Source organism: Oryzias latipes, chromosome 15 (assembly GCF_002234675.1).
Source record: "Oryzias latipes chromosome 15, ASM223467v1".
Taxonomy (NCBI): Eukaryota; Metazoa; Chordata; class Actinopteri; order Beloniformes; family Adrianichthyidae; genus Oryzias; species Oryzias latipes.
This window is the reverse complement of record NC_019873.2, coordinates 30288904-30301549: the sequence shown is the minus strand read 5'-3', so window position 1 is coordinate 30301549 and position 12646 is coordinate 30288904. Positions and strand designations below refer to the sequence as shown.

At 50.8% G+C, this 12646-nt stretch overlaps 2 protein-coding genes across 2 annotated transcripts in view; one reads left to right on the top strand and one right to left on the bottom strand.

The window, feature by feature from the left end:
- Nucleotides 1-156: 156 nt before the first annotated feature.
- Nucleotides 157-6795, top strand: tm9sf3 (transmembrane 9 superfamily member 3). The gene is made up of 15 exons (XM_004077521.3): nucleotides 157-255; nucleotides 1189-1384; nucleotides 1460-1582; nucleotides 2813-2973; nucleotides 3045-3122; nucleotides 3303-3434; nucleotides 3517-3683; nucleotides 3795-3889; nucleotides 3958-4088; nucleotides 4332-4471; nucleotides 4704-4772; nucleotides 4845-4991; nucleotides 5068-5151; nucleotides 5221-5297; nucleotides 5601-6795. The coding sequence occupies exons 1-15, from the start codon at nucleotides 157-159 to the stop codon at nucleotides 5666-5668; spliced, it is 1767 nt and encodes a 588-aa protein (XP_004077569.1). The 3' UTR covers nucleotides 5669-6795.
- Nucleotides 6796-6852: 57 nt separating this feature from the next.
- prdx3 (peroxiredoxin 3) overlaps nucleotides 6853-12646 on the bottom strand; it is a 5860-nt gene continuing 66 nt past the window's right edge. Inside the window, exons 1-7 of the mRNA XM_023963622.1 lie at nucleotides 12584-12646; nucleotides 11582-11696; nucleotides 9789-9930; nucleotides 9554-9689; nucleotides 9358-9461; nucleotides 8761-8926; nucleotides 6853-6953 (exon numbers count right to left, since the gene is read on the bottom strand). The exon at nucleotides 12584-12646 is cut by the window's right edge and continues 66 nt beyond it. Coding sequence (XP_023819390.1) covers nucleotides 6903-6953; nucleotides 8761-8926; nucleotides 9358-9461; nucleotides 9554-9689; nucleotides 9789-9930; nucleotides 11582-11696; nucleotides 12584-12619 — 750 coding nt within the window. The 5' untranslated portion in view covers nucleotides 12620-12646 and the 3' untranslated portion in view covers nucleotides 6853-6902. The remainder of the gene's footprint in view (nucleotides 6954-8760; nucleotides 8927-9357; nucleotides 9462-9553; nucleotides 9690-9788; nucleotides 9931-11581; nucleotides 11697-12583) is intronic.

Here is a 12646-nt window from a genome sequence, read left to right as displayed (position 1 = left end):
ACGTGACTGGGTTGAGCCAATGCCGTGGCAGTGCGGTGAGCGCTCGTGAAGCGTACAGAGCATCCCTGAAAACTGCCTCTGTCACACAACCAGGAAGAAGGAGGGATAGCCTCACTAAGCTAACTGCCCCTGTCTTTCTGCACACTTTCACCGAAAATGACGGGGTCTTTCGGGTGGAGGGTGAAAGCGGTGGCCGCGGTTCTGACCATAGCGGGTTCTTTATTACCTGTCGACGCTGATGAGCACGAGCACACGGTAAGACGGGCTTTGCGAGGCCGACTGAACCCGGGGAGCCTCGGAGATAATGGTCGTTTGTGTTCGGGTTAACCTGCTAACTTTAGCTTCGGTGGCTAGCTGTGATCCAGAACGTACTTCCTATTTCGCGCATGTCAGCGCTCCCGGTCGGGCCTGTGGGGTCCGGGAACCGGTAATCGGTAAACGAGAACACCGTTTTCCTCCTGGAGCAGCATGCTAGCTGTGCCCCGGGGACCGCGGCTAACGCCAGCTAGCTGCAGCACCGGCGGAAACTGCTCGGAAGTTAGCAGCTAGCTTGAGTTCTTCAGTCTGTGACGTTTCTGTCGTGTACCTATAACACACGGTTACCGACGCTTGTGAGTAAACATCCGGCTACAGCTGCGGTTGGTTCCTGCTATGGACGCTCCGCAGAGGAACGGATGTTCCTCAGAGCGACGGAGAGGGTCCACTGATGTTCCCGCGCCCCCCCGTGCATGGGTCTGATCCACTGACGCCCCCCCCCCGTGCATGGGTCGGATCCTCTGATGCCCCCCCCCGTGCATGGGTCTGATCCACTGACGCCCCCCCCCCCCCCCCGTGCATGGGTCGGATCCTCTGATGCCCCCCCCCGTGCATGGGTCTGATCCACTGACGCCCCCCCCCCCCCCCCCCGTGCATGGGTCGGATCCTCTGATGCCCCCCCCCCGTGCATGGGTCTGATCCACTGACGCCCCCCCCCCCCCCGTGCATGGGTCGGATCCTCTGATGCCCCCCCCCCCCCCCCCCCCCCGTGCATGGGTCGGATCCTCCAGCTGGTCCATCCAGGCCCTCTCATCCTGGGATGGACCGGCTGGAGGATCCTCTGGTGAAGGCCGTCTGCCGTGGGAAACCTGTTGGACGAGCAGAGCAGGTGATGCATTCCAGCTGTGCTCAGCGGTTGTGTGTCGTTGACAGTACGCGGATAAGGAGGAGGTGGTCCTGTGGATGAACACGGTGGGGCCGTACCACAACCGGCAGGAGACCTACAAGTACTTCTCTCTGCCCTTCTGCGCGGGCTCCAAGAAGACCATCAGTCACTACCACGAAACGCTGGGAGAGGCTCTGCAGGGCGTGGAGCTGGAGTTCAGCGGCCTGGACATCAAGTTCAAAGGTTCCCATCCCAGATGCAGAGTCTGAACCTCCTAACGTCTGTTTGGCTGCGTGTTTCTAACTTGTTGTTTTGCAGAGGAGGTCATGCAGACGACATACTGTGAAGTGGAGTTGGACAAGGCCAAACGGGACGCTTTCGTCTACGCCATCAAGAATCACTACTGGTACCAAATGTACATCGATGATCTGCCCATCTGGGGTAAGTAAAGGGGTGTGGGGTTTTACATGGCCCTTTGAATGTGATGTGGGGTAGTGGTCGGCACAGTGAAGGTCCTGGTTCGAATCCCAGCTGGGTGTGTTCTGTCTGCAGTTTGCATATTCTCCTGCATTCTTGCTCCAAAATCCTGCTTCATAGGTTGGTGAATCTGAGTGTCCCTCAGGTGTGTGCGGGGGGGTTATCCTGTTCAGGGTACCCCCCTCCCCCTGGCATTAGCTCCACATTAGCCCATTCAGTAACTCATGGATGTTATAGGCTGTCTGTTCTTGTCTTGATGACACTGTCGTTTTTGATTCACTTTAACAAATGTGAATAAACTACAAATGCATGGAACTGTCTGTTTTCAGGGTCTACAACGGTAATGTTAGCACAGCTTTAGATCTTCCACAGACGTTTTCTCTGTTGAATGTGGTCACGTCTTTACATCAGCTGGTAGAAACGTCTAGAACTTTCCTTCCTTTTTTGTTCTGCATCATCTTCAGGGTCAGACAGATCTCTCTCAGTGGGAACTTGGTTTTTCTCTGAAGAACGTTTACTGAGGGTATTGGCATGTTTGCTAGCAGGTTTTCCCATCATGCCACCTGGACAGCTGCGCACGCGGATCCTGGAGGTGGTGGGCGGGGCGCAGGTGTTTACTTTGCCAGCTCTGAGTTTCTATTTGAAGGTGTGACGGCAGCTCTGACCTCGTCTCCTCTTCCATTTCTCTGCTGTCTTCTCCCGAGTGGCTTCGGTCATATTGATGGGTGGTTTAGTGGATTACAGGTAGCAGCGCACCTTTGGGTCATCGCCTTCTGACCGTGCGCTCAAACGGTGGAAGTAGTTCCTCATGAATGTTGCTCCACTTTAAGGGTCGTTCAGATTTTTGACAGAGAGAACGCCGTCCAAACTCACGTAGAACCCCAAGTCGTCATTTTTTATGGTCGCATAGGCCTCCATGATTGAAAAGTCACCGGAGCCTCAAAGGGTTTCAGGAATCCACTTTTCCGTCGTGGTAGAACCCCCCCCCTCAAGCTCTCCAGTTTTTATTAAGACCATGAATCCATGCAGTGAAGACTTGAAGCAGATCCCATCAGCGCAGAGCGTCCTGCCACCATCAGTGTGTGAGCGCTTTACAGTATACGCCGTTTTACCGATGCTTTTCACCAAAGGTGACACAAACCTTTACATGTTGGTCTGTTTGGCATTCCTGCCGTTGATGGCGTCGTTCTGCAGGTATTGTTGGCGAGGCGGATGAAAACGGAGAGGACCATTACCTGTGGACGTACAAGAAGCTGGAGATCGGCTTCAACGGCAACAGGATTGTGGATGTGAACCTGACCAGTGAAGGGAAAGTGAAACTCATGCCCAACACCAGAATCGCCATGTCCTACTCTGTAAGTACCGAGAGCTTCTTTGGTTCTGGAGGACGTCGGGTGAAGATAAACATGCAAACCTCTCCTGACAGGTGAAGTGGAAGAAGTCGGACGTGAAGTTTGAAGACCGCTTTGACAAATACCTGGATCCATCTTTCTTTCAGCACAGGGTGGGTAGACGGCGCTTGGTGGATTTTCTAAGGTTGTATAAGTGTTCAGTCCATGCATCCATCACCTGGATCACTGTTCAGCAGAACCTACGGTTGTTTCTGTCCTTCTAAAGCATAGATTGAATTCATAAATATTCCTCAATCTGACCTCACGCTTGGGTTTTTTTTCTTTCCTTTTAGATCCACTGGTTCTCCATCTTCAATTCCTTCATGATGGTGATCTTCCTGGTGGGCCTGGTGTCTATGATTCTAATGAGAACCCTCAGAAAGGATTATGCCAGATACAGCAAAGAAGAGGAAATGGACGACATGGCGAGTGTTGGCACAGCTCCGCCGCGGTGAATGTTTGGGTTTTTGCGACTCTAATTGAAACGGAGGCTTCGTTTCCCAACAGGACAGAGATCTGGGAGATGAATATGGCTGGAAGCAGGTTCATGGAGACGTGTTCAGGCCTTCAAGCCACCCGCTCATATTCTCCTCTCTCATTGGCTCTGGCTGTCAGATCTTCTCCGTGTCCCTCATCGTCATCATCGTGGCGATGGTGGAGGATCTGTATACAGAGTGAGTTTCATCTGTGTTTTGTTGGAACACATCGACAGCCTGACCCTTGACCTTCATCAGATGAGCCTAAGCAGAGCGTCCGTAACAAGGTTGTTCTCCTGTGTTCTTCAGGAGAGGATCCATGCTCAGCACCGCCATTTTTGTTTATGCTGCCACCTCTCCTGTCAATGGCTACTTCGGAGGAAGTTTGTATGCAAAACAAGGAGGTAAGAGAGCATTGCATTGTGGGACACCGACTCTGTCTTTCAGAAACAGGAAAATGCTTTATTTTCAGGCAGGAGATGGATTAAACAGATGTTCATTGGAGCGTTCATGATCCCCGCCATGGTGTGTGGAACGGCCTTCTTCATCAACTTCATTGCCATCTACTACCACGCCTCCAGAGCCATCCCCTTTGGTACCATGGTGGGTGCAAACCAGGAAGAGGTTGTAGCCAAATGCCTCCTTTAAGTCAGAAAAGTCTTCAGTCACACATGCAGTAGACTGCTGTGACTTTAGGACCAGAGAGAATGAATGGGTGTCCTGTTCAGCCCGGAGTCTGGAATTGTTGGGCTGAGCTTCAGATCCTCACAGGTGCAGCAGCTCTGTCGTCTGGGCGGAGCCTGATGCGGTCATTGTAGGACTCACGGACTTTTGTCTCCTTCACAGGTTGCCGTTTGCTGCATCTGCTTCTTTGTCATTTTGCCTCTGAACCTGGTGGGAACGATTTTGGGCAGGAATCTGTCGGGCCAGCCCAACTTCCCCTGCAGAGTGAACGCCGTGCCCAGGCCCATCCCAGAGAAGAAGTGGTGGGTGTGGCCGACGCTCGCGGGTCACTTTAGGCCGGTCCTTTCACACGGTTTGACTTTTGACGGTCAGCTGGAGCTGAAGGTTTGTCGGGCCTCATTTCAAGTTCCAGAGGTGGAGCTGGAAAAACAAAAAACCCGTCACCATGAAAAGTCTTGAAGCCAGTCCCGTCGAAGAAGAGCCAGATGACCTGATGAAGAAGATTGACCAGGTCTTTGTCCTGCTCCTCTTCAGGTTCATGGAGCCGGCTGTCATCGTGTGCCTTGGAGGAATCCTGCCGTTCGGCTCCATCTTCATAGAAATGTGAGTTCACTGGGTGAATCTGCAGACGCTTGGAGGAGTGAAGCGGTGACCTTCTCTGTGCCTCCCTTTCAGGTACTTCATCTTCACCTCATTTTGGGCCTACAAAATCTACTACGTGTACGGATTCATGATGCTGGTGCTGGTCATCCTCTGCATCGTGACGGTGTGCGTCACCATCGTGTGCACGTACTTCCTGCTGAATGCTGAGGACTACAGATGGTGAGCATTTGGTCTTCAGCCCTTCCTCCTTCCGTCCCTTCACGGCCCTGACCGTTGTGGTTTCTGACTGTTCCAGGCAGTGGACCAGCTTCCTGTCGGCGGCATCCACCGCCGTCTATGTGTACATGTACTCCTTTTACTACTATTTCTTCAAAACCAAGTGAGTGCTGCTGTCCAGAGTGTGCAGGACTGAATGGTGGTCACGCTGACGTTGGTCTCTGTCCTGCAGGATGTACGGCCTGTTTCAGACGGCGTTCTACTTCGGCTACATGGCTGTGTTCAGCACTGCTCTGGGAATCATGTGTGGTGAGTTCAGCTGGACCTCATTATTATGGGATGTAGCTTTTATAGATGTGGGAAGAAAGAACCTTTCCTGAGACTGGAGCTTACATGTGAAGTAACATGAATGCGTTTGATGTAAACGGACAACAGACGCATAGTGTCGCGTACTTAGAACGGCTGTTAGTACTGCGTGCACGTTGTGGTGACTTTAGCCGTTCAGCGCTGCCTTCCTGCCCCCCCCATGAAAGCATGAGGACCTAGAGCGCTCTGAAGCCTCTCGTTAGAGCTTCCCACCTTCTGACAAACTGACCGCCAAATGTCTTGCAGGCGCCGTGGGATACATGGGAACAAGTGCCTTCGTGCGGAAGATCTACACAAATGTGAAAATCGACTAGAGTCCAGCAGCGACACAGGGATGTTCGTGGATTTGCCCCCCAGGATCCTGACAGACGGAGGACATCACTCATACTTTATTACTTTTCTTTATTGCTAAGAGATTGAGAGAATCTCACTTTGTACAATGTAGTTTTCCCATTTTCTGAATGAATTTGAAGGCCTCATCTGAAAGCCAACCAAAGGACGTCAGACACCTTCTGCTTTCAAACAAACATTGGGGCGAAGGTTAAAGGCCGACGCGACCTGTCCTTTTCCACGCCGGCCCAGCTGAGGCCCCGCCCACAGCTGGAGGGGTGTAGCTCTCTTCAGTGAAGAGGCCCGTGTGTGGGAGCTGGGTTGGTGTCTGCCTCTGGACTCGGTTCTGTTTTGTATTCTTGAAGTGGCTCATTGTTGGGTGGGTGTTCCTGTAGCTGCAGACCGACGGTCATTCCCCGGCGGGCGGCCCGCTCCATCAGGTGTAGTCCTGCTGTAGTTTACTGTACAGGAGCGGGCAAAGCGGCGGATCCGCAGGTACAGGAAGGTTTTTAAATGTTGATCCCATTTCCCAGTCCTGTTTTCTTACGTTTGGGTCTGAATGAAGTCTACTTGTAAAGATAATATATGGATGTGGGAGAGTGTATATACCCATCACAATGTACCCTAGACGTAGATCCCACCTATATTTTCTTTGTACAGATTTACTACAGGGTGGTTTTTTTGTTTTGGTGCTGGGGTCAGGCAGGTGGCGCCGTTACATTTGCCTGAAATTGCATGAAGTTTTCTTGGCTTTTCTTTTTCTCCACTTCTGCTGACTGACGAGCGATCACCTGAAGAGGCTTTTTTTTATCTTGTTTTGAAGCTTTAAAGGCTCTGGGTCACCTGGTTCATGTTCTGCCGCCTAACCGGAGATGTCGTTTGTGAATGTGGGCGGGGCCAGGCCGTGGCTTCCTTCCTGAAACATCCTGTACAAAGTTTCTGTACTAAACTAGATGTTTTCTTCTCCATACAGTCGGTATGTTTCCTGCTCGTGTGAGAAGTGGTTTTCTTTTCCCGGTTTCTGGCACCTCATGTTGTGTACCGATGTCTGAGACATTTTCACCCTGATATTAACTTGCTGTAAAGAAATAAACATGTTTATGTACAGGGAGGAGCCCTCTGTTGGTGATGATGATGTAAACGCAGCAGAAAAAATGACACAGAAGCAGACGGTTGGTTCTGACTTTACTGAGTTTGTGGTGAACGTCCAGAGCTGCCTCAGTGGACTTTTTCAAAGTACTCCTTGGATCCATGAGGAGTTGGTTTGATCTGAAAATCAAGCAGAATTCATTTAGACCAGGGGTCGGGAACCTATGGCTCTTTTGATGGTCACATGTGGCTCCCAGACAAATCTTTAATTATACTTTTTTTTTCATTAGACCAGTCCTTCTCGGCTGCGATGCGATGCCAGTAGTAGTGGTGCTTGGAGAAAAAAAATCTGCATATCAGTTTACTATCATCTATTATTTCAGAGTTTATAACAGCCTAAAACCTGCAAACTGCCGTCCTTGTAACTGTGCGTTCCCGTCTCTGAGAAAGAGCGCACGGTTGCAGCGGGATGTGTGAGGAAGGGGGGGGTCGTGGGCACGGGCAGCAGGTGAACCGCGCAGGGATTGTCAAAACTTAAAACCCGCTGCCCGTCACTCACTGCAGCGTGTGAGTGTGTGTTTGGCTCCATGTCTGCATGTGATCAGTCTGTCTCACATTTACAGAACATTCAGACCTACGATCACGTTTAAAGTCTCAACGCCTGCATGAAGCAGAAACTCACCACGTATCAACCAGACTAGACCATCAGCAAAACTACCACGAGAAATACTCATCATTTATTAGCAACAGCATAACAATGTAATTAAAAAGAATCCACAGACTTATTGTACTTTAAAAATGTTGAAATTACATCAAATGCACACATTCACTTGAATATTTAGTTTTGTTGCAGACTGAGCTGAACTGGGTGGCTGTTTTTGGGTCGCCTTCAAAATTTCTGGAGTTCATTGAACGCATCATGGAGAGATGCTGATTGGCTCTCAGTTCTGTCGCTCAGCCTGTTGTTAGGTAGTTTGGACCAAGGAATAAGAAGTTGGGTGAAGCGTTCTCAGCGGGAGAGATTCAGGAGTTGCTGAATTAATTGTACGGTGTTGGTTACAGTCTGCAGTAACCAGAATAGAGAACCTTAAAAGAGGTTAAGTCTCCGTGCCTCAGTGTGGGAAAGGGACACTACATTATTGTATGGCTCTTTGGAAATGACCTTTAAAAATATTTGGCTTTTAGGGCTCTCTCGGCCAAAAAGGTTGCCGACCCCTGATTTAGACAGACCGGTCTGTTGGATGACAGCCAAGCATCCAACCGTCCATGAGGTCTGGCGGCTCAGAAGACCTTTGATTTTCACTCATTCTCTTTCTAAAACACTGAAGGACATGATTCTGCTCCAGTGGGGTTTGAGTCTATTTCAGAAGCTCCGTTAACCCTTTGAGACCTGAATTCAGATCCAACTGTGAGAAGAATTCCCTTTAGGTTTGATGCATCAACAGGCAGATTAACGAGGGGTCTTCACCTCAGATGTGGATCTCTTTCAGACGTGTTCCTATGGGTATCGAACATTTTCTGGGCGTCTGGCCGCTAGTGTCTCTGGCCCAGAGCGTGAACCCAGCAGCACTTCCTGGAGAAACATGTCAGTTTCTGCGTTTGTGAATGTTCCTCCAGGCTTATCCCACTTTCAGGTTCATGAGCGCCAGTGTCTGTAGCTCTAACGGCAGCTGACGGCTGTGCGGCAGCGGGCTGACGGCTGTGCGGCAGCGGGCTGACGGCTGTGCGGCTGACGGCTGTGCGGCAGCGGGCTGACGGCTGTGCGGCAGCGGGCTGACGGCTGTGCGGCAGCGGGCTAACGGCTATGCGGCAGCGGGCTGCCACAACAGGTTGCAGACCCACCAAAGACTTTTGGTCTTTTCGGTTCATTTCTGTTCACTAGAATCCTCTGAGGCTACAGTAACTAAACCGAACGTCTCTGATTCTGGAACCTGGATGAGTTGGACCTTCACAATAAAAGATAAAACCTTTTTTGATGACGGCTCACCGTCGGGGAGTCGGGGGTCCAGCTGGCCGGGCACACCTCCCCGTGAGTTTCCACGAATTGGAAGGCCCTCACCAAGCGAAGGGTCTCGTCCACGCAGCGGCCGACTGGCAGGTCGTTCACGCTCATGTGCCTCACCACGCCGTTTGGGTCAATGATGAACAGGCCTCTGGGGGGGGGGGCATATGAAAGGCCAGATGCTGACAAACCGTCATGACATTAAAGTTGAACAAATGTGATAAAACATGTACGAGACAAGTGACACAAGCCTTTCAAAGCAGAAGGTTAAAGTGATGGAGCAGACTTTAAAACTGAAAAAATAACTTGGTTACTTGGAATGTCCTGCTTGTAATGTGTTTCTGTGGCCACAAGGAGGCGATGTTGCTGCCTGAGCTAAGAACTGCTGGATGAGCATCAGTGATGCAGTCTTTTCTGAATTTGAAGGCGGAATCTTTGAAAACTGGTTTCCTTAAATGAGGAAAACCTCAGAGGTCAGCGGGATCCTTAACCACAAACTGTCCTTAAAAAAATGTTTTTTTCCAACCCGAGTTAATGACGTTTCTTTACAGAAAGTAGTTTGAGTAACGTGTTTGACCTTACCTGAGTGCGATGCCAGGAGCCTCCAGCAGCACGCCATAGTCTCTGGAGATCTGCTTGTTGAGGTCCGACAGTAAGGGGATGTGGATGTTCCCCAAACCTCCGGCCTAACGGCAGAAACCACAGACACCATCATGAACACCAACAACCACCTTCCTCTGACACCTGGATGGCGCCTGCTTCACGGGCTTAGCGGTACCTTTCGGGGAGTATTTATCCACGCCAGGTGGGTGAAGTGAGAATCCACAGACACCCCCACCACCTCACAGTTGATGTCATGAAACTCGCTGGCCTTGTCGCTGAAGGAGATGATCTCAGTCGGACAAACAAAGGTGCTGCAGACGCACAGAGGACACAAACGCCTCGTCAGCGAACCTCCAAGCCGATCAGGAATCGGCTGTCGACACCAAAAACGGGTTTTCCGGGATACTTACAAGTCCAGAGGGTAGAAGAACAGGACCAGATATTTGCCTTTGAAATCTGCTAGACTCAAGTCCTTGAACTCTCCGTTGTGGACGGCTGTGGCCTTGAAGGCAGGGGCAGGCTGAGTGACGGCGGGGGCCCATCTGGAGGCGCCTGCTCAAACAGTTTCTTATCAGCTACCTTCATCTGTAGCAGTTCAGGTGTGTCATGCAGCCTTCAAAAAGCTGCACTTTTTAATGCAGGACAGTTTGTGTAACATAGTTTCATCAGGTTAAAAAGTGACCTAAACATGGTACAGTGCATAAGTCTGACGCAGGTCACATGGTACAGTGCATAAGTCTGACGCAGGTCACATGGTACAGTGCATAAATCTGACCCAGGTCACATGGTACAGTCCATAAATCTGACCCAGGTCACATGGTACAGTCCATAAGTCTGACCCAGGTCACATGGTACAGTCCATAAGTCTGACGCAGGTCACATGGTACAGTCCATAAGTCTGACCCAGGTCACATGGTACAGTCCATAAGTCTGACCCAGGTCACATGGTACAGTGCATAAGTCTGACCCAGGTCACATGGTACAGTCCATAAGTCTGACGCAGGTCACATGGTACAGTCCATAAGTCTGACGCAGGTCACATGGTACAGTCCATAAGTCTGACGCAGGTCACATGGTACAGTCCATAAGTCTGACGCAGGTCACATGGTACAGTGCATAAGTCTGACCCAGGTCACATGGTACAGTCCATAAGTCTGACGCAGGTCACATGGTACAGTCCATAAGTCTGACGCAGGTCACATGGTACAGTGCATAAGTCTGACCCAGGTCACATGGTACAGTCCATAAGTCTGACGCAGGTCACATGGTACAGTGCATAAGTCTGACGCAGGTCACATGGTACAGTCCATAAGTCTGACGCAGGTCACATGGTACAGTGCATAAGTCTGACGCAGGTCACATGGTACAGTCCGTAAGTCTGACGCAGGTCACATGGTACAGTCCATAAGTCTGACCCAGGTCACATGGTACAGTGCATAAATCTGACGCAGGTCACATGGTACAGTCCATAAGTCTGACGCAGGTCACATGGTACAGTCCATAAGTCTGACGCAGGTCACATGGTACAGTCCGTAAGTCTGACGCAGGTCACATGGTACAGTCCATAAGTCTGACGCAGGTCACATGGTACAGTCCATAAGTCTGACCCAGGTCACATGGTACAGTGCATAAATCTGACGCAGGTCACATGGTACAGTGCATAAGTCTGACGCAGGTCACATGGTACAGTGCATAAATCTGACGCAGGTCACATGGTACAGTCCATAAATCTGACGCAGGTCACATGGTACAGTGCATAAGTCTGACGCAGGTCACATGGTACAGTCCATAAGTCTGACGCAGGTCACATGGTACAGTCCATAAGTCTGACGCAGGTCACATGGTACAGTCCATAAGTCTGACGCAGGTCACATGGTACAGTCCATAAGTCTGACGCAGGTCACATGGTACAGTCCATAAGTCTGACGCAGGTCACATGGTACAGTCCATAAGTCTGACGCAGGTCACATGGTACAGTCCATAAATCTGACGCAGGTCACATGGTACAGTGCATAAGTCTGACGCAGGTCACATGGTACAGTGCATAAGTCTGACGCAGGTCACATGGTACAGTGCATAAGTCTGACGCAGGTCACATGGTACAGTCCATAAGTCTGACGCAGGTCACATGGTACAGTGCATAAGTCTGACGCAGGTCACATGGTACAGTGCATAAGTCTGACGCAGGTCACATGGTACGTACTGGTGGAGAAGGAGGATCTCTGCAGCGCTGCAGCAGTGAAGACCCTGGCCCCCCCGCAGGCTCCACGCTGACCGAGGGCCGCCCTCAGGCCCCCCCCTGCAGCTCCTGCCTGAAGCTGAGGTTCACACAAGAACATTAGGTTTGACAGCTGAGGAAGCAAAGCTCTGCTGCTCCAAAGAAATGACAACTATTCCTCATCACAGACGGGTTCTGAAGAATCTCAGAATGGATTCAGAACCGAGGAACTTTTCAGAAGTAGGAAGAAAACCTGACGCCAGTTTGAGTGTCGGTAACGTTGATGGATTTGATAGACATTCAGTTTTATTTATAGTTTACTGGGTCGGGTCAGAAGAACCATCAGCTGAACTGGTTCATCGGTGTCCTCCGCCGAATGCTGGTGACAGTTGGTCTTATCTAACCGCCTGCAGAGAATGACTGACACTTCATGACCAACCGCCACCTTCTTCTACGCTCCAACACGCTCTAGATCAGGGGCCAGAACCCGGGCCTGGACCCGGGTTCTGGCCCCTGATCTAGAGCCTGGAGGGCCCGGGTTCTGCACAATCTCCAACCAACCTGCCATTGAAGCTCCTTATTGGCTAAACACACCTGGTCAGGTAATCTGCAGCAGCTAAGGGCGGATTTGTGGGAAAGCAGCAGGAGGTTGAACCTCCCTGATCTAGAGGATAGAACCTGATGTGACAGAACAGGAACCGGTCCAGTGTGGAGTAGATGGATTCAGCTGTGGTTCCGGAACAAACATTCTGGTCTCTGTGTCCGTCAGCCTCACATCACTTTGCTTTACTGGATTTAAACACTTGAATAAAGATCCAATAGGACGACATTAGCTTAGCTCAGTGGTTCCTGCAGAACTCTGCTGTCACAGAATCGAGTTCTGGTTCCGGTCGGGTCCAGAGAGACTCGTATATCGAACTTGAACGGAGGTTTGAGGGACTTAAACCTCCAACACCGTTTCAGGCTGGAGGTTGAAGGTTCACTTACAGAAGTCCTGAGCAGTCTTCCTACGGCGGCGGCCATCTTGGATTATGTCACAGGAGGGCGGGG